The 20,112-nt window shown below is 55.4% G+C and overlaps 7 protein-coding genes across 7 annotated transcripts; 5 read left to right on the top strand and 2 right to left on the bottom strand.

The window, feature by feature from the left end:
• Positions 1 to 341: 341 nt before the first annotated feature.
• On the top strand, positions 342 to 584 carry ColSpa_07634 (uncharacterized protein; the record flags this gene model as incomplete). The annotated part of the gene is made up of 1 exon (XM_049273846.1): positions 342 to 584. One exon carries the CDS (start codon positions 342 to 344, stop codon positions 582 to 584), a length of 243 nt encoding a protein of 80 aa, XP_049129803.1.
• Positions 585 to 1,425: 841 nt separating this feature from the next.
• On the bottom strand, positions 1,426 to 2,204 carry ColSpa_07633 (vesicular-fusion protein sec18; the record flags this gene model as incomplete). Its single annotated transcript, XM_049273845.1, has 2 exons — positions 1,426 to 2,095; positions 2,167 to 2,204. The coding sequence occupies 2 exons, from the start codon at positions 2,202 to 2,204 to the stop codon at positions 1,426 to 1,428; spliced, it is 708 nt and encodes a 235-aa protein (XP_049129802.1).
• A 537-nt stretch (positions 2,205 to 2,741) lies between these two features.
• ColSpa_07632 (ATP-dependent RNA helicase suv3, mitochondrial) lies at positions 2,742 to 5,044 on the top strand (the record flags this gene model as incomplete). Its single annotated transcript, XM_049273844.1, has 2 exons — positions 2,742 to 2,776; positions 2,881 to 5,044. 2 exons carry the CDS (start codon positions 2,742 to 2,744, stop codon positions 5,042 to 5,044), a joined length of 2,199 nt encoding a protein of 732 aa, XP_049129801.1.
• A 607-nt stretch (positions 5,045 to 5,651) lies between these two features.
• On the top strand, positions 5,652 to 6,505 carry ColSpa_07631 (ubiquitin carboxyl-terminal hydrolase isozyme L3; the record flags this gene model as incomplete). Its single annotated transcript, XM_049273843.1, has 2 exons — positions 5,652 to 6,024; positions 6,135 to 6,505. The coding sequence occupies 2 exons, from the start codon at positions 5,652 to 5,654 to the stop codon at positions 6,503 to 6,505; spliced, it is 744 nt and encodes a 247-aa protein (XP_049129800.1).
• Positions 6,506 to 12,775: 6,270 nt separating this feature from the next.
• On the top strand, positions 12,776 to 13,245 carry ColSpa_07630 (uncharacterized protein; the record flags this gene model as incomplete). The annotated part of the gene is given in 2 exon segments (XM_049273842.1): positions 12,776 to 13,162; positions 13,174 to 13,245. The coding sequence occupies 2 exon segments, from the start codon at positions 12,776 to 12,778 to the stop codon at positions 13,243 to 13,245; spliced, it is 459 nt and encodes a 152-aa protein (XP_049129799.1).
• A 916-nt stretch (positions 13,246 to 14,161) lies between these two features.
• Positions 14,162 to 14,752, top strand: ColSpa_07629 (uncharacterized protein; the record flags this gene model as incomplete). The annotated part of the gene is made up of 1 exon (XM_049273841.1): positions 14,162 to 14,752. The coding sequence occupies one exon, from the start codon at positions 14,162 to 14,164 to the stop codon at positions 14,750 to 14,752; it is 591 nt and encodes a 196-aa protein (XP_049129798.1).
• A 595-nt stretch (positions 14,753 to 15,347) lies between these two features.
• Positions 15,348 to 17,717, bottom strand: ColSpa_07628 (regulatory protein gal4; the record flags this gene model as incomplete). The annotated part of the gene is given in 3 exon segments (XM_049273840.1): positions 15,348 to 17,421; positions 17,517 to 17,538; positions 17,549 to 17,717. Coding segments are annotated over 3 exon segments (2,265 nt in total).
• Positions 17,718 to 20,112: the final 2,395 nt, after the last annotated feature.

Genomic DNA, 20,112 nt, shown 5'->3' with positions numbered 1-20,112 from the left:
GGCGGCGTAAACAACCTCTCCAACGTGCCTCGGCTTTGGCTTGCCAAACGCCGCTACTTGGGCATGCATTCCTCACGTCCTCCCTCCTCCAACTCCGGGGGCCCCACCTTTACCGTCCAAGTGCCGTGGCTCGGTGCAACGACCGAACTGGGGGAAAGCTTTCCCCGCAACACCAAAGACACATTGGACCGGGATGACGACAGAACCTGGCAGACGTGCCTTGTGATAAAACCCCGAATCTCGATAGAGTTGCTCCCGGGTACAACCCCCTTCCCAGAATACATGACTAGCCAGGCCCGCTCGAGATCATGTCAGATAATTCATCCTCGGCAGCGCCAGTCATGACGAACCACGCACCAGCGCCACCGCCTCAAATGAGAGCTCCGCAGCTCCCGACGGCGTGGGAGAGGCACGCCGAGATGATGCAGCACAACTCTTCCATCCGACACCCCGTCTTCTTCACGGAGAAGCTACGGCGGCCGCCGCCGTCGTTCGGGCCCGGGATGGCCATGAGTCCCGTAGCGCATGGCTATGTCTACCAGGACGGGCGGAGGGCCGATGGGAACTCGGCGCCAAAGCTTTGAAGACGCCCCCACGTGCGGGTCCAGTCAAGCATCTAGGCCATGGGAATGATCATGTGCGTGAGACGAGATGTGTGCAATGTCAGTTTCTGGACGGGGAGCTATCTGGCGTATAAACTGATCGTGGTCCAGAAAGCTGAGGCGTTGAATGCTCGCCGTGTCGCTCAGCACCAACAGCTCCGTCGTCAGTGGTGCGTGACTGTGTTCAAAGGCAACATTGCAATGGAAGGCATGGGGGGTGCGTTTTTTCCGACATGTTTTATCGTAAGAGTGTTACTGGCCGATGATGGATGGCTCTTGTATCAATACTCTGCGAAAGTCCGACGCGTTGATTCGGTATGGCGTTGGGGCTTACTTGTGTATGATAATCAATTACATTATCTACTACGCAAGACTTTGGGGTTCAGACATGGTCCGTAACGTAGGATCTTGCTCCTAATTACTTTACTACTGGCTCGCGAGGTGATTGATACCGAAAGTACTCTCGCTCAATGGAGTCATCAGAAACTGTTTGTGACTGGGACCCACAGATATACGCCCAGGGGAACACGAAGTCGAAGCTTAAGTGATTTATTCGTAATTCAATGTGGTTCCTGAATCCACGAGTGACAGTTTTAAGAGATATGTAGTCGAGGGTGGGATCCCTCGTGGTTGTTGATAATGAAATTAAAGCCTCCGTTGTTTTGTGTTCCCAAAAGTCGAGTTTCCCGTTCGCCATTCAAACCATTGCCCAATCTGAAATCAGCATCTACACCATCGGAACAAGACGTCTCCCCCATGTGTACAAACCCCGCGTGGACGCGGACGCGAAGGGCCGAGTTGGGTACCAGCTCACGCCCACTTTTCAGTTTTTCACAGCAATCACAATTGCAAGGACAATCAGCACGACGACCAGCGTGAGAAGCGCCATGAGCTTGACGTTCTTCCACCACATCTTGCGCTTCAGACCGCGGCTACGGACACGGAACTCACGAGCGCTGCCGCCGAGACGGTCCGTCTTGTCGACGAGCAGGTCAATGCGCTCGCCCCTCTCGAGCAGGCCCTCGATGTTGCGCGTCATGATGCCGCGGACGTCGTCGATCTCGCGCTGGACGTTGGAGATGGCGTCATCCTTGCCGCCGCTCGTCGTGCCGTAGTCAACCATGAACTTCTTCAGCTGGCCATTATAGCTGGCGGCGCCATAGTTGGGCAGCTCGGCGTAGTCGGTCGACTCCGCAGGGAACTGTTCGAAGAAGCGGCGGCGGATCTCGAAGAGGAAGCCAAAGGGGATGCGGCGGCCCAGCGAGGCGTCCGCGATGACTAGGAAGGTGAGGCCGCCGGCGGATGGGTGGTCTGGGTGGTCCGAGGGCGCCTCGGCGATGTAGTGGATGTGGTGCGAGCCGTGGGTGTAGGTCAGCTTCTGGGGGCTGCTGTGCTCGATCTTGGGAAGGATGAGGGAGGCGAGGGACGAGGTTTGCGACGAGGCTGATGTCGTGCATTCGCTGAGGATGGTGTTGTTGTGTGCTATGCACGAGCTATGGGGCGGTCAGATTTGCGACTGGTATCGAGGCGGGCGATCAGGGTGGAAATGTCACTGGCGACTTACTAGAGCAAGGGAGTGATGGGCGTCGATGAGGAAGCCATGATGATTGGAATGGGTATATCCACAGGATCTGAGAAGCCTATCAAGAGATTCTGCTGGTTCTTTTGAATGCGCCGTGAGTCGATAGGCAGCGATATTCGAGATGCGACGGCGAGGAGCGTACGTATGCAAGTGGTCGAGGTCGGGAGTTGGCGTGGAGGGCGCTGTCGCAGGACGCAGTGTGGAACCTGGGACCTGAATGCGTGATGACGATGTAGACGGTGCAATCGGAGTGGGAGGCGCTAAGCCGGAGTGGGTCGTCTCACGGCCACACACCAAGGGCGAATCAGAGCTCCGTGTGATAAGGAACCGTAACAGGGAAGATGTTTCTTATCGGACCCAAAATTTCCCAGCTGTAAGAGTGTCGATGCTCGGGAGGCGAAAGGTGGGCGGTTTGCTTCTAGCTTGACGTCGACGCGAATTGACATGTCTTTGGCATGCCACCAGCCATGATCTGCTGGCCTGAACACAATCCACCATGAGACCAGTTTTGCGAGCAGTAAAGCTCTGCTCTGCGGGCAGTCGGCTTGCTCCGAGCCATGGCTTTGCGACATCATCCCCGGCCGCCTTCCAGGTGAGTGCAACAGCTGCAGATCATAGGCTATGCTGTGTAGTAGAAATATCTGACAGTTGAGACATGTAGGCGGCTACAGCGCGAAACTCCACCAAAAGATATAGTCCCCAAGACCGTCAAAAGTCAAAGTACGACGTCTTTCGATCCATGATCCTTACCCAGTTCAATGTCGTCCTCGAGAACATGGGCGGCTGGTCAGAGACCAACCGCGAGTACCGCAACTTTGGTATCAGAAGCGAGCATGGGCTCAACAATGAGGTCGCGTTATTCCGAGAGACGATACAGAGATCGATCCAGATGGCCAACAAGGGTGCGACGCTGCGCAAGGAGAACCCGCTCTTTTGGTCCCTGCGGAATGCGTTCATCCGTGGCGACGTCAAGGGCCTGACTTCGGAGTTGCGTTATTCGTTCCAGAGCTTCATGATGCGGTCGCGGCTATCGCAGTCTACACCGAGGCAGAAGAAGTTGGCTGACCTGAGGTTTCCTCAAGAGTGGTTCCCTGCCACACGGGCTATGCAGCGCACCATCCACCTACATGTAGGGCCGACGAATTCTGGAAAGACATATCGCGCGTTACAGGCGCTCGAGAACGCCAAATCAGGCATCTATGGAGGGCCGTTGCGTCTTCTGGCCCACGAGATTTACTCGAGGTTCCAGGCCAAGGGAAAGGACTGTGCCATGGTTACGGGCGAGGAGCAGCGTATACCAGATGCGGACAATTACTTCATTAGCTGCACCGTCGAGATGACGCCGCTCAACCGACTCGTCGACGTTGCAGTATTGGACGAGATCCAGATGATTGGCGACCGAGAGCGAGGTTGGGCGTGGACGCAGGCTTTTCTCGGTGTCATGGCGAAGGAAGTCCATCTGTGTGGCGAGGAGCGTGTTGTAGACCTCATCAAGTCGATATGCTCCAGCATTGGGGACAAGTGTATCGTCCATCGCTACCAGAGACTGAGCCCCTTACAGACCATGAAGGAGAGTCTTGGCAACGACTTGACCAAGCTCGAAAAGGGCGATGCGATCGTCGCTTTCACTCGAGTCAACCTGCACGGTCTGAAGAACGCCATTGAAGAGGCCACTGGTCGCCGCTGCGCCATCGTCTATGGGTCTCTGCCACCCGAAACTCGAGCGCAACAGGCAGCTTTATTCAACGACCCTGACAATGACTACGACTTTCTCGTCGCTAGCGATGCCATTGGCATGGGTCTGAATTTGGAGATCAAGCGTGTCATATTTGAGACGGCGACAAAACACGACGGCACCCAGTACCGTGTGCTGACTACTTCCGAGGTCAAGCAAATTGGTGGCAGAGCAGGCCGATACAAGACAGCTAGGCAAGCGGCGACAGACCCCAGCGGAACCGCCTCCGTCGAGGAGAAGAAGATGGGTTATGTCACGACGCTTGACGACGAGGACTTGCCAACCATTGAGAAGGCCTTCAGTTCCGAGACGGCACCGCTCGAGGTCGCCTCGATCCAACCTCCAGCCTTCATTGTCGAGCAGTTTGCGGAATACTTCCCTCCCGACACACCCCTCAGCTTCATCCTCCTGCGACTGCGCGAACTCGCCCCAGTCTCGGAACGTTACTCGGTTCACGTTCCCGAAGTCAACCTCCAAATCGCCGACGTTATCCAGGAGTTTCCAATGACGATCCAGGAGCGCATCACCATCCTCCACGCACCCATCTCGCTCCGCGAGAATGGCCAGAAGGAGATCGTCAGGGCTATCGCCAAGTGCATCTCCACACGGAGCAATGGTGCGCTGTACGACATCCAGCCCATCAACCTCGAGCTTCTCGACGCAACGCTCGAGGACTTCAACAACCAGGGTAGGAGGTACCTGCACTCGATCGAAACACTACACCAGGCCATCACGCTCTACCTGTGGGTGAGCTACCGTTTCCCCAACATCTTTACGAGTCAGGCGTTGGCGTTCCACGTCAAGGACGCCGTCGAGGAGAAGATTGAGTTCTACCTTGAGAACAATGCCGTCTTCGACGCGGCTGTGCACGGCAAGGCCCGCGAGCGGCAACGTAAGGCGGCGATGCAGAAGCAGTTGGAGCAGGAGTTGCTCAAGGAAGAGCGGAGCGAGGGGGTTGAGGGCGCCGAAGGCGAAGAGTCTGTCGATAGTGAGCCTTCTGACGAGGGTCCCGGACAGTGGAACTCTCCGGGCCACGAGGAGCCCCTTGTTGGGGATGAGAGTGAGTATGAAGAACTGGAAGACCGGCCGCGGAGTGAGCCTGCCGCTCGACAGGTGTCTTCATAAAGCGCATTCTCAAGTAGGTCCTCGAGACTGACTTGGCTGTAAAACCCTGTAATATTTCGAAGTGTATGAATCAACTTTAGAGGGATGATGGTCACCGAGCATTGCAAAGGCGCAAAGACGGGGGACTTGATACATGTACAACACCAGCATGGTAAAAAAATGGAAACCAGGCGCCACTCTAGATAGGACGATAATTGTCCGTAGTGTATAAACATCTCTACCATGTGCTGTTCCTATTTCAAGGGAAAGAGATGAGTGAACGTCCGAGGTAAATCAACGTTGTCGGCCTGAATCAAGACATGGCTTAGCTTAGGTACCCCAAGCTCTTAGCACCCCGCATCCAAGCTTTGGCAGCTCAGTGGCGCGCCCCTGCCGGTTACCTCATCGACCCCACCATCCACCCGTAATGCCTTGGAGGGGTAGACAGCTCTCTTCTCAGCCAGCGACTCCGATCTGCGCCCTTCCTTAAACAACTTGACCTCTTACAAAGCAACACCTCGGCCCTCGAAAAGCAACAACCACCAACGCTCAGTCGTCATAAACCACGGCTGGAAGAGGCATTGCAACCCGATCTGTCCCAAAACCAAGGCTGAGAGCCACCGCCAAAATGACCTCGACGAACCCCGACCCCGCCGCCGCGGCGCCCGCCTTCATCCCCCTCGAGGCGAACCCGGAGCTTATGACCTCGCTCCTGCACAAGCTAGGCCTCTCGCCCGCCCTGTCGGTCCACGACGTCTACTCCCTTACCGACCCGGACATGCTATCCTTCGTGCCCCGCCCCGCCCTCGCCATTCTCCTCGTCTTCCCCGTCAGCGCCGCGTACGAGAGCCACCGTCTGGCCGAGGACTCGCTGCTGGAGGAGTACAAGGGCAAAGGGCCGCAAGAGCCCGTCGTGTGGTTCCGTCAGACAATCCGCAACGCCTGCGGGCTGATGGGACTGTTGCATGCTGTTGCGAACGGGCCTGCGAGGGAGTATATCCGTACGTCCATCCCCCTTCGTCGCTCTTCCTATCCATTACCTCCCATAACCAGGTGACTATGGACTTCTTGAGATGAATGCTTTTGCTGACCCTTTCACTCCGCCATGCAGAAAAGCCCTCCGACCTGAACACCCTTATCGAGAACGCCGTGCCCCTCGACCCCGTCGCCCGCGCCCAGCTGCTCGAGAAGACACCCTCCCTGGCAACCGCCCATCGCGAAGCCGCCTCTCAAGGTGCCACCGAGGCCCCGGAGGCTTCGGACGACGTCGACCTGCACTACGTTTGCTTCGTGCGAGGCGAGGACGGCACTCTGTGGGAGCTCGACGGCCGACGCAAGGGGCCCCTGAATCGCGGCCAGCTGGACGCCGGCGAGGACGTGCTGAGTGAGAAGGCCCTCACCTGGGGACCGCGCAAGTTCCTCGAGAGAGAAGGGGCAGATCTGCGGTTCAGCGCTGTTGCGTTGGCGGGATCTCTTGATTAAAGGCTATGGCTAGGCTTGGAGCAAACCACAAAAGAAAAGGATCTTATTTGGCGTTTAGGATATCGGGAATACAGTCACGCTGTATGCGGTGTGAACATGGCATGAAACACTCTTGGTCGAAACTACTAGTAACTGTTGTATTCAGAGAGCATTCTTAGGAAGACTACAAGTAATATAGGGGCATCTCCAAAGTCCTGCTCGATCACAAGAAACTACGAAAACCAGTCTAGCGGCAGTTCGAGTTCCAGAGTTGCTGTGGGGACCCCTGAGCCTCAGGCTTCTGCCACAGCTGGTTGTTCGACTTCCGCTCCCTGTTGCTTTGCCTCTTGTCTGGTTCGGAGCGAGGCTCTGGGGTCCCAGCTGGAACAGTAGTGACCTCGCCCCAGATGTATAGCTGTTCTCCTGGAGCGGGTTCTGGGGAAGAGGTTAGTCTCGAGAGCGGTAAAATGTATGGAGGGGAGATCACTTGCCTGCAGCCATGATCTTGCTCAATTCGGTAGACGACATGCTATCTGCCTGGGAACCGGTGTCTTGGCCTCTAGCCATGTCCAATTTTACATGGACGACCTCGGCAGGAATCGAGTTGAACTCCGTCTTTGACTTTCGGTGACTGTCCGCTGCCATATTATATGTTGTAGAATCATACTGGTTCCTAATGATTTCCGATGCAGACTTGGACTTCACATCGTTGTACGATGCATTGCACCTTGGAAGAAGCGAGGGCACATTCAACGGCACGTCTCCATATTTATGATTGTCTGACGCCTCGAGCACTTGTGTGCTTAATCCACAGCTCTCGGCGAAGGTGATGAATTCGGAGGGTGCGGCATCACCGACTGGGGTAGGGAGGGGCTTGCTTTGCTCGGCAGTGGAAGTTGTTTGGTCGGCGCGTTGCAGATTGGTTTTCTTCCTTGTGTCCTCTATGATTGGAGAACCGTCGTGTTCAGTAAAGAAGGGCACCTAGTCCTGTGACTCGTCTGACTGGACAAGTGGGTCGTAGTCGTTGGGTTTGGCCATTGCTAATGTGCTAGTGACGGGCAAGTCCTGAAGGATATTATCACCCTGTGAATGTCGAGTTTTGAAGCTCGTGAGTTGGGGATTGGGACGTAGGAAGACGGATATGATGATGTTCAGGGGATAGGTCTATATGATGATTCGGACGAGAAGGGGTGGATGGTGGAGTAAGGGAGGTTGGATGTGCAAAGTCGAGGACCAACATCATTAGGAGGATGCCTGTGAAGGCAAGTGAAACTCGCATGCCTTTCAACGGCAGCCCTCTGCCTTCCTTGAGCGGCCATTTGGCTTTGGCGGGAAGGTATGCGTCTTGCATCCTGCTCTTCCTACCTATTCACTTTCTCTGCCCCGTCCCTCGTCACCCAAGTCTTTTGCCATACAAGCAGTCAGAGGGACCAAATGGGGCAACAGAGAAACAAGCAGACTCAATGGGCACGAACGGCACTGAACCATTGGAGGTAACAGAAAAGAGAGTGGTGGAAAAGATTACCCCTAGGATTTGCTTATGTCAATCAAGTACCAGGGTCATACAATCTCAGACATCTCCATTAAACTCTCGAACATCCTGAGGATGTTGCGAGGTTCCGGGTAAATGAGGGGACGAGTCGAACGTATCATAAGCAAATGCTTTCCTGTTACTTTTTTTCTTCCAATATTCTTTTCTGTGTTTCGGGTTTTCCGTCCCGGCTGCAGGTGAGTCAAACGTCAAGTGACTGGGTCAGTAAGATCCTGGGGAAAGCTTCAAGCTAAGACACGACAACGTCGATTGGCACGCATGTCAAGAACCAATAATCTTCGAGAACTAATTTCCTCTGATGACTTCCAATCTGAAGACTTGCAATTGGATGCTGGCCGAACTGCGAGGCGTCGACAGTTCCAACCAGGTGGCACCAGACACTTGCCTGTGGCGGTTGAATCAGTCGAAGAAAACAGGGCTCACCGGCTAGGATCATGAGCCTTGCAGCCGCCGTGCGACAAGAGCATCGAGGCACCTACAGGTCATCACATCCGATGGCCCAGTATCCTGTATCGTCGGATTGCTACGTCACTTGCCGTCTGACAACATTTGTATCATCTGGAAGCTTGTTCTCTCTCCTCTTCCGGTGCTCGAGAACCGGCTCCGCGCCGCTCGTGTTTGCTCAAGCTTGAAGGCGGATGGCGCGCACCATCTTCAGTTTGACATGTCCGCTCGGACGCTGCAGTGTCCAGCGTTCGTTTGTCGAACGAGCATCGGGCACGGGGGCCGTCCGAGCGGCGGCACCGGCTAGGGTGCTCGAATCTGGAGATTGGTGCCTTGGATCGCGGATAGTTCACCAGGAGGGGAATAGATACAACAGACGGTCCCTCGTAGTGCGGGTTTACCTTGGGCTTATCGGTCCATGCATCCTCGATGTGGAAGGCTTGGAAAGTCATAGTTCTGAACCAGTGTCGTCTCGACCAGATTAAGTTGCCGGCTGAAAGGCATCATATCGAGAAACGAGTGAGACTAGCACAGGAGGCAACTCTGATGTTCCTGCGGTTGGAGTCGGTGCTGCCTGGGTCTCTTGCTTATTCAGGCCATAGCATCATGTAAGCCAGTAGTTGGGGTGAGGAAGATGGGGCCGTGACGGCAGTCAGGGGGTGGAAGAGCGACGAGAGTTCGGATGGAGGTCACTTTGTTCCACGTGGTGGCTGATCGCCGTTATAAGGCTAGCAAGATCGCGGTATGAAACTCTGAGAGCTTGCCTATGTTTAGCGAACAGTCAATGGGAGAGCATGAGCTAGCCCAACCCCCCTGAATTGAGGCGTTTGCCGTTTGCCGCAGGCCCGTTGGTGGCAGCACTAATGCCTCCAAGGCGGATGGCCGAGGCGGGCATACACGCAAACGACCCAATAATGCGTCAAGTTGGAGGTAGAAAGGTGCTTGAAGAAAAGTCTATAGGAACTTGGCTTGTTGGTGCAGCCATGAAAGATAGGGCAGCGACTCTAGTGGTTGCCTGTCTCCTATGAGCGAACAAATGCGTGCGACCGCAAAACGGCTGGCCTCTTCCCCTTGATACGTTTTGTCGTGGACGCCATTGCCTGACATACCGGAGCTGCGTTTTCAATGATGCTCGCACATTTCAGACTCCAGCCTAATTCGTGGAATTTTTGGCCTGCAGGGAAAAGAAGCAAACAACCAAGACGAAAAGCAACAATGGTGGCAGCATGCAAGCTGGCAATCGCCCAAAACGCCTCACAGGGCATCATGACTAAGCCTACCGTGCGAAAGAAAAAGAGCTCGTACCGAGACAGCTCACTCGCATCTTGTTCGTACTAATTGACCATGGTGCAGCTTCCACAACGTCCTCTACGAAGCTATTCTTGGGTCATTTCGTTCGTCTGCTACTCATTTAAGACCTACGGGCGACACACCGCACGGAACCGATAGACCCTGCGATGGTTGTGCACCACCGCAACAAGCGCCGGAGATTCATTGAGATTGCAGATGGTGGCGACCTGAGCAGCTGCTGTTCGCATTGCATCATGTCTCGAACCTCGATCGACTCGGCCGTACTTCGTTGCGGTTCGGATATGAACATGACCAGAAACCAAACTAGCCGTCTTGCCGGCTCAGCCGTCAGACCAACGAACCCCCCTCCCCAATAGACTTTTGATGCGTCATTCAGCTTCATCGAACCGCAGCCAACACATATGCGGGACAACAGGGGCAAACCCTTGGACGATCTGCTGCCTCCCGCTTCCAATCAGCAGGGTCACAGGAGATGTGTCTCACAGACCTGCATCAGATACAGGGGGCCCTCACCCAGGCAAGACAGATGCGTCTTAACACGGCAAACGGGGAGCAATTGTTGTCAACATCGTCCGATTGATGTAGTGTAGCATGGCTTGACAACACTGCTGCTACCCTCGACGAAGATTTGGTGTTCTCAACCATGCAATGATCAACACGGTAAACCGGTCGCTTTCGAATCCCAAACGTCGGGTTCAGTCCATGCCAACAAAGTACTGCCTCGCTGAGACCAGGGGAACAAAGCCACTTCCTACCGACTGGCGTCGTCGCGTAACAGGAGACTTCTTTGACTTTGTTTCTGGGAAACGCGCTGATACGCTAGTCTCGCGACCAGTCAGCTGGTGCTGCCAATTAAAGAACCTGGCAAATGGGCCTGTTTCCAACGCACGTCGATTTCTTTTTTCTCCGAAGTGGCACGCACTAATCAAAACGTTTGATCCCTGGCACCGGGGCTATGTTTTCTTTTCCCCCCACCCCGATCAGCAAAGTTGCTATCATTCAGTGTGGCGGACGCGCATCTTCACCTCTTGGAACCGCTTCCATGCAAGTTTGTCCTTTTGATGGCTCTTCTCCCTGTCCATCTTGACAAGAGCCTGGAGGGGGACGTCCAAGATACCCTAAGCCGAGAGTGCTTCGGATGTCGCCTGCTTGCCTCTCTGCGCCGGCAGGCCAATGATTTCCCATATCTGGACGGCGTTTGTCGCTGACCCGAGCAAAGGACGATGTCAAGCAGATGTATCTGCACCACCGGTACAGTGCACCGAAGGCCTGGGACGTGTTTGACTTTCGTCCCAAACTTGGCCGCTGCAATATCAGGTGAAAGCCCTGATAAGCTAACGAACGCTGGACCGTGGAACTGGCTTGAAAGCTGTTTCGTCCTGTTTGCGCCTTTGTTGTCACTTTCGCACGGGCCGCGGTCCATCCCACCCCATCCCACCCTCTCCGTCCGACCATCTATCCGTTTGCTTGCCTGTTTTCGAAACCGCAATATGCCATTTCGTCAGAGCAGCGGTCTCGTCCAGTACCACACCGACCAACCCGGATGCCTTCTTCTCCACGTTCCCATCCCCAGGCCTGAACCAATCCCTACTGCGCTCAGGAGTCTGTTTGCTTCGCGAACCAGCACAAGGACTCGGCCTGCGGCCATTCTTGCCCTGGCCCTGAGAGCCATGGAAGAGCATGCATCCACAAACTCATTGGATCCCCAGGAACCCCCCCCGCCTTTGCAAGCTGCGAAAGAAGTCACTTGACATGCCTATATACCAGGCCACGATATAGCAAGTGCAGAGATCCCTGGTTATTAGAATGCTTCGCAAACGCTTGGTCTGCTCTCCAGGAGATGACCGACCGCTTCGACCCTCGTTGGAGGCCACGAGAGGCCCTTCGAAGAGTTGGTGCTACGGCTCCCTACGTACAATGTGCCGCTTGACGCAGCCACGCTCAGGTACTAACGCATTGTATCGTCTGCACCGTCTCGATGGCACGAAGCCCTCAACCTAGACCCGAAACTCGCCCTAGCGTGGATCGTCTTCTGACCATTTGCTCCGCTCTCTCGTGTGTATGCACGCACTTCAGCCTTAGCACCCTCACACGACTCGTCGTGTCGCATTGTCCCTCCTTTTCTTTTTCTCTAGTCCCTCAATAACTGACGCCATGTAGACTACCAGCTTGGCTTTTAGACTCTCCCCTCCCCCGTCTGCCGGTTCCCCCAATTCTCTTCTATGCCGTCTGTTCCATCCTCTCGTCACAACCTTCTCGTACAAGCGATAAGACCTCGGTCTTTTAACATTGGATTGTTCAGTGTGCTTGCAAGCCTAGACCAGTCTTCATACCGGCCTCCAATCACCGCCTGTCTGGCTCTGTGGAAACCTCCCGGCCTGACCGATTTCTGGGGAATCGCCACATGGCGGGCGACAAGTCGCGATAATGGGCTTTCTAAAGTTCTTCTCTTCCAAGAGGTCGTCCGATAAGCCGCCAAACGGAATCAAAGCTCAGGCTTACGATGCTACCACTGCCTCTCTTCCCCCGCTTCTAGGTAGGATGAAGTCCAGCCTCTATCAGCTTCGCGGATCCAGCTTACACAGATAGGGACATATCCTGTGGCTGGAAATGGCCCGACAAATGTCTTTGAGAACTTGCAACGGTCTCACCACAAGATGAGCGAGACCAACTTGTCTTTTACAGCAGGCTCAGAGACTGCAGCTCCGGCTCCACCAGTTCCACGATTCCGCGATGCTATTGAACGTCCCAGCTCCGCCCCCGGCAGCGCCATGCGTAACGCATCCCCATCAATTCGATCACGGAGAGACTCGTTGAGGGGCTCGCCGCTGTCCTTTAGAAAACCACGTGTTGGATCAGTGTCGTCGTCGACGTTGGGCTTATCTCCCGCGCCGAAGCAAAGAAGCAATTTTCCGGCGGCTCCTTTCGAGGGAGACCCATTACAACCTCCGCCAGCTCCCTTCTCACACACTCGCCATTTTTCCATGCAAAGTACTGGTACAGGTGCCAAGGGCTTCATCGATCTGCTAGATGCCCAGTCTGAGATTAAGCCCTCCGGCTTCCAGAACCGGGTCAAGGCTTCGGGGGCACGGGATTATGGCGAAGATGTTGCTGACAGGAACATTGGCGAGAACGGCGTTGACCTGACGTCCGAGAGGGTCCAGGCATTCTATGCATCGGCTACCAACCCGCCAGTTCAACATCCCAAAAAGGAGTCGTCCAAGCAATCCGGACGCCACGAGTCTCTTGGTAACGAAGGCCGCACAAAGTCGTTGACCACGTCTAGCGGCCAAGTCCCGTTCCGGACCACCATGTTCAACCCCGAGAGCTCTCTCAGCCGCGAACCAATCATGGAGTCCGTTGCCGAGTCTGTTCGTGTCAGGCGGAGGCAATCGCTGGGCGCCTACATCCCGACCGCGCCATCGTCATTCATTCCGGCCGGACCCTTGAATAGCCATCCGCCGATGTTCTATACAGGTAGCCCCCAAAGTACAAGGCAGCACAAACGACGCTCCACACTTGGTGGAGAGGTCTTGTTGGATGAACTAGGTATTTTCTCGGCTTCGGGTGGCGGACCGACCGGGTCGCCATTGTCAGCAAAGACGTCTCCGAAACCAGTCCACATGGGCAAACACAACTACTCCTTGCCTGTCCAGCAACGCCCGAGGACCTCGGGCCATACTGATGTTGAACCACTTCATGCGGCGAGGCCGCCATCCCGCGGAGGGTCAGTAGTCAGTTCCACATTCTCCTCCCCAACCCAGAAGCCGCCATCCAAACGGCACACCTTGTTTGCGACAGGCGCAACTGCCCGCCATACCGAGTGGCCGCGGAACGCGAAGCTCGACGAGGGAAGTGGCCCAAGAGGTTGGGTTGGCCAAATTGGGGTCGAGAGCTTTGTTGATTCCGCGGGTGTGGCCTCGCCGGCGCCTTCACCTCGTTAGTGTCTATTGCCGATTTCTTTTGTGTGCCATCTGTCGACTTATTTGTCATCTCTTGCTAATGTGTTTGTGATCATAACAGATGTGATGAGAAGTGGCCACTCGTGGCCTGAGAGCCTAGACGATTCACATCAGAGCCCGAAGCTTCAGGGATTTCCGCAAGAAAAAGGCACGTTGAACGATGTCTTTGACCATGTACCAATACGGAGGAACAGTTTACGCGACTGGTCCATCTCGTCTGCAACACCGACGATGTCGAGCACCAGTTCTTTCTTGCGCCCGCACTCTCGACACACCACGACGACCTCTGTTGATTTAGCAACAAAGTCATCCTTCATGAACGACAGCCACATCTCATTGCATAGCGGTACAGGCGATTACACCTCGTTCTGTACAGCCCTCGAGAGTGCCTTGACTTCTCCCATTGAAATGGCCAATCCCGGAACAGACTTCAACATGGACGATTACCTGTCATCCGATGACGATGTTGATGCGGACTCGTTTATCACGACTCGTGTAAGGAATTCGGGCCACATGGACGGCCACGAAGAAGCACTCCTGTTCAGCGACACCGGCTACGGCGAAGGTGGCTTGCAGCTGCCCGGGCTCTTTGACAGCCTTTCCAACATCCCGGATCCCGACACCACGTCACCGGAGCGCCCGAACCTGCGATACTCACTGAGCAGCCCCAGCCGGTTCGCCCGCAGGATGTCGTTGGACCCTTGGATCGAGGCCCCCATCTCCCCTCTTGAGGAGGGGGGCGAGGAGGAGGACGACCTTCTCGATATACCGACGAGGGCGGACCTGGCGCTCGGGCGCAGGGGTACGCGGAGGATTTCGGCGCTGGGCACAATGTACCAGAGCATCGAAGAGGAAAAGGAGGACAAGGCCGACTTGTGGACGGCCGTACGGATGCGGAAGGAGGCCAAAGCGCGGCAGCGGGCGATGGCCAAGCCCGGCAGCAAACCGCAGCAGAGGCGGGCCGACGATGTTGCAGAGAAACGTCGCGGCAGCGGGTGAGCAACTAGTGCCGCTCGACATGCGTGGTCTTGGCCAGACCAGACACATTCTGTTATCCGACGCGCGGGTTTTTGCGGTGGAAGGGCGGGGCTCTACTTGTTTTGCGTTTCAACATTACTATATCCTAGGAGTTTGAGCTATACCCAGGGGGGGGAGGATTTTCTGAACGGCACAAACAGGGAAGGCAAGCGGTCCTAGGTTCAAAGATACGGGCACGGTGCCATTCGCTGGTTGGCGCGAGTCCATAAATGAACGCAGATATGAGCGAGTGCGATGAATAATGTCTGTCTTTTAACCGTACAAAAGAAAAAAAAACTATAATACTTCTTAATCAACAACTTGGCACCCGTTCGTCAATCCTTGTCAGGTAGTAACAAATGTCACCATTAGTTGGGCGACACAACTCTGGATTAAGACATGTTCGCGCCAATATGAGTATGCAGCTAATGTTAACACCATGTACCCTATTCATAGTGGAAAAGGCGGCCCTTGGCCTTGTCTGCGTCCTGCGTCCAAGCGATGATGGAGTCTCATGTCGCTCAGGAAACAACCCACCAATGTTTGTAAACACGTCTCCGCCACAATCCCAAACTTTTCAGGAAAAGGCAAACATGCCCTGATGCATGCCTCCTTCGCCGCCTCCGCCGCCGCTGAGGTACGAGCCCCAGTCCAGTTCAGTCAGCTGCTCGTCGCACCACCCAAACAGGTCCATGCCACTGTCCGTGGTGGCCGAGGGGGTGCGCGTGGCGGAGCCGGCGCCGGATCCCTCGATGTCGGCAGTGACGGCCTCAAAGAGTGCGGAAATGATGTCTGGGGTGCGGTCCGAGGCTCGCATCCAGGGGCGCATCTCGGCAAAGAGCTCAAGGGCTTTCGTGAGGCTCGTGCACCAGGTAGCCAGGAGGGTATCGTTTTCTGGAGAAGGGGCTGGCGTTGATGCCGGGATGCTGGCGTTGGTTAGGGATGTTATTGAGCAGATGGTTGGCTGCTGTGAACTCGGCGGTTGCTGTTGTACTTGCTGTTGGTGTTGGTGTTGCTGTTGCTTGCGGAACGAGATGCGGCGGTTGGTCTCGATGGCGATGGACAGCAACGGAACCATGCAAGCTTGGAATAGGTACCATGCCGAGTTCCAGACATGGATACGGTTGGGCGTCCAATAGAGAGTTATCGCGTCGATGGCCTCCGACGCGACGGAACGGCATGTGTCGACTAGCATCATGTCATCAGGAGAAGGCTCGATGACTGCGGAGATGGTAGCGGCGCCGCGCTTGAGGCTATGATCGTGGATGAGGTACAGCAGGAAGCAGCGAGACAGGATAAGTCGCACGCTTAGGTACCGGTTGCGCATAAACTCGCGGGCCACCGTCAGTCGGGGCGGGGAATTTGCTGGGTTCCTCAGATATTCCGGGAGAGAGGCATACCACTCCCTAAGCTCGCGGTCGAAGGCCATGGCTTCTTGGGCGGACAGGCGGGCATGCTGAGCGAAGCGGTGCTGGATACGGTCGCATATATGACAGAACAAGCAGCTCGCCCGCAGCGAGGCGGCGACGTAGTCATCGGGGAACAGCGATGTGGGGAGCAGCGCGTCCATGGTGCTGCTGTCCCAGCGGCCGCAGGTCGGACGGCCCAGGGTCATGCTCGCCCAGGTGTCTAGGCAGAAGAGGCTCCACCAGGTCCGGCGGCGCTTTTCGGCACGAGAGATGTGCGTGCCTTGTTCCGACTGGTTCTCGGCGCGCTCGGCGGCGCGGCTGCGGGCAGGTTCTCGATGCAAGCCTAGAGCTATCGCGACGCGGTGGGCGGCGCCAAGGACGGCATAGGCCATGTTTGGGGAGTTGCGGTAGTGGAGGTAGTAGCCACCTAGCAGACAGAGAGCCTGGAGGCTCTCCATATTGCCGGAGCCGAGGGAGTCTAGGTCGAGGTGAGCGCGTGCCTGTTTGTAGTAGTGCACATGCAGTGAGTCGCTGCCGGAGGCGATGGAGCCAAGGGTGAAGACCATGTTGAGGAGGGCCTGCCAAGACCCGTCGTGGCGGTCCCCCGTGGCAAGGGTTCGCCGGAAGTCGTCCTCATTGAGGATCGGGGTGATGGGGTGGATGTGATCAAAGTAGAAGTCGACACAGCGCTGCTCACGTAGGGGATTCTGACCGGCGCCGGGGCTGATTAGGGACAGTGACAGCAGCAGCTGGGACTGGTTCTGGGACTCGTTCCACGTCCTTGCGCGCTGGGCGGTATGCTCCTTTGCAGCAGGGCAGAGGCGGAATATGGCTCTCAGGACAGCGCTCATGGAGGTGACGCCAAGGTAGGAACGGCGGTGCTGGTCCGTTGCCAGGCTGATGGCGTTGATGTCGTCGCTGGCGCGGATGGTGGCGGGCTGCTGCGCGGATTCCTCCCAGCGTCTGTCGTTGGCGGCTTCCCCACCCTCAGAGATCTGCGTCGAGTCGTCCGGGCCATCGTCCTCGTCCTCGTCCTCGTCAGCGGCAGCCGAGATGGCGCCGGCTGGCGAGAGATCTGGCTGTGGAGCGATGGAACGCACACCAAAGAGTGAGTCTCGGGGTAGCAGGACGAGTAGTTCTGCTCGACTCTTGCCAACCAGGTCATCCACGGGGATGTCAGGGAAGAGTTCCTGCAGGACGCGGGACTGGGCGCGGAGCTTTTCCGAAGTCTTCTCAAGAGTGCTGACGGGTGCACGTTAATCATTGTGGTCTTGACAGAACAGCTTCAGGCCTCATACACAAGGGCTGAGGGGCGTTATGTCATACCTCCTGCTCACAGCATGTCGTCTGCTTCGCTGCCTGTACTCACATGCGTCTGCCACTTTATAGTATTGGCAGCTGGCGCAAGGGTGGCCGCCGTCGCACTTGACCTTCCGCCTTGTACACTCCTGGCACGAGCGGTTAACCTTCCGGGACGGAGTCGGAGACGCGGCTGCCGAGACCGAGGGGCTCCGGCGGCTATCAAACGAGTGGAACATTGCTTGTTTCTCCGCCCCGTCCCCGTCACGCTTGTTACTGCTGTAGTTGTCGTCGGCAATTACACGGCCCTGGGCACGGAAAAAGACCCAATCGAGTAGGAGACATTTGGGGGAGATGGGATGCGGAGGCGGAAGCGGAGGCGGGAATTTGGGGAGAGGGCCTGGAAGGGGAAATGTGGATTAAAGAGAGAGGAGGGTGTCCTTTTTTTTTGAGAGAGAGAGAGAGGATACGAATAGAGGGGAACATGTCGAAGGAGGCGACGCGGGGAAGGTGAAGGGATGCTCATGCTTTCCTGGCAACCGGCAAGGGGAAGCCACCGGGTGTGGGGATGACCAGGGCCGGGGGTCATTGGAGAGAGCCGAGACTCGCCTATACCGGAACATCACCGAGGCTCTTCTACACTACACTTGGCTGCCTAGTCTAGTACAACTGTTCTGCCTTTCTCACGGGCCTCTTCAGTTTGAAAAACATTTATACGAGACTATTTCTAGGCAACAGACGCTCCAGCCGTTTCTATTTTGTATGGGACAGTCCTTCAATTCGGGCGTCACCGATTGCAAGCCACCTAACCATGTCGAGTCCTCACCACACTACGATGTTGAGATGCTGGTTCCTCACAACCTCAGCACGCTATCTCTCAGCGCTGAAATACAACTACCCGTCAAAGTCTTGGTCTACACTTCCAGAGTACAATTTGATTTTGATGTTTTCAGTCACCATAGGCTCCGGTTCCGGTTCTGCAGGAGCACAAGAGGAAACTACAGGAGGCGTGCAAACTCCAACGGCAAGGCTTAGTGGTCCTAAACCCGGTGGCCAGTACGTATCTTATTGGGCATGATGCCTTTTGTGACGTGAAAACAGTAATCAAGCCCTGTCGTCTCCTCAGTCACGTTCCTTCCGAGATCCCCCAATAGGGACAGCCGATTGATTGCCGTTCAGAAGATGCTCTGAGCAGCGGCTTTTCTACGTGCATGACAGTCCATCACGGCGTACAGTATGTTTTGACTCATGGGTTCGCCGACTGGCCTCAATTTCTGTCCCTCTGGCCGTTTCGACGATACGATCGCCATGCAAGAGGTCGAATTTTCCATTGAGGGTATCGTAGCTTGCCACAGCACAAGCTCGCCCGATCTAGCGACTCTTGTCAAGTTATCAATAGAATACTTTCGATGAGTATTTACACTTGCAAGTTCAGGCTGAGCTCATTTGATGTGTAGTCCTCGGTGGGCCCGCCGGATGAAATATCGTATAGTTTGAGATGGGCATTTTCTCGGTGAATCCACCCTGATCCGCTCCACTTGACTAAGTCCAAGATTGTTATGGTGGTAGTTGTACTGCGGCAGAGGCATCCACCATCCGCGCCATGGCAAAGCACCCTCACGCGGTTTGGCCCCCCAACCACCAGATTTTCCACCTCTTGTCCACGGCTTGGTTCTGCTAGCGTGAGAACGTCAAGACGAGACCAAACGGGCAGATACATACTTCATAGTAAAGGACCTTTGACATTACTCGTGAGGGAGCAAAAACGTCTTGAGTCATCAGTCTACGAATGTTAAACAGTAAGGCAAGAGCCTACATGGCTAGCTTGTGACCTCAAAACGCCTTGCGCCGCGTTTGACTTAGGCTCCAGGTATCAAGTCCACTTTGATTGTGCTAATCATGCAAGCTTGTGTCACACTCAGTAACCCGCCCTCACCATCGACTGAGAACCTGAAGTTTCGTGACGAGAGCCGGGCAGGGCTTGATACGATCTGATGGTTGGATGAAGAACGAAAAACGACGAATAATGGTGCAATCAACTTCCCAGGTTGCTTTGCGCCAGTTCTAGCTCTGTTCAAGCCAATGATTGCTGTTCTTTGGTAGCTCCTTCAAATCTAAAATGAGTCGATGTTTTTGCTGGGTGAAAAGTAGCTGTAAGACAGGCTGCAACTGGGCAAAGCTAGTTGACTCTCGGCTTGCCGACACAGACAAGTTCGCAGGTGCATTGTCGTGTGAGAGAAGAATAAGGGTCTGGTTGGGTTGGGAGTGGGTGTGGAGAAGTACTAGGTAGCATTGCCCCACTTGGCTGGGGAGAAGGATTTATCCTATCCAAACGAGGCATCCGGAAACATATGTTGCCGTCCCCTGGAGGAAGGGCGAATCTGCGCCAGTCGTACTGCAAGATCAACACAGCACACAGGACGCGTTACTATCGACCCGCTTCGAGAGGTTATTGTAGTGAGAAGTCTTGCGACCGATCAGCGAGCCGTCGCTCATGACAAGTTCCCGCGACAAGTGATGTAGAAGAGCGTGTGTTTGACCCACGATGAGTCGAACGTGGTCCCTCTCAGAAGGCATGTGTCCATTGCAGACTTGCCGACTTGGCAAAACGTGATATTGATCTACTACAGTCCG

This window comes from Colletotrichum spaethianum (genome assembly GCF_022836535.1).
Source record: "Colletotrichum spaethianum MAFF 239500 DNA, contig19, whole genome shotgun sequence".
NCBI lineage: Eukaryota > Fungi > Ascomycota > Sordariomycetes > Glomerellales > Glomerellaceae > Colletotrichum > Colletotrichum spaethianum.
This window is presented reverse-complemented; position numbering and strand designations above follow the sequence as displayed.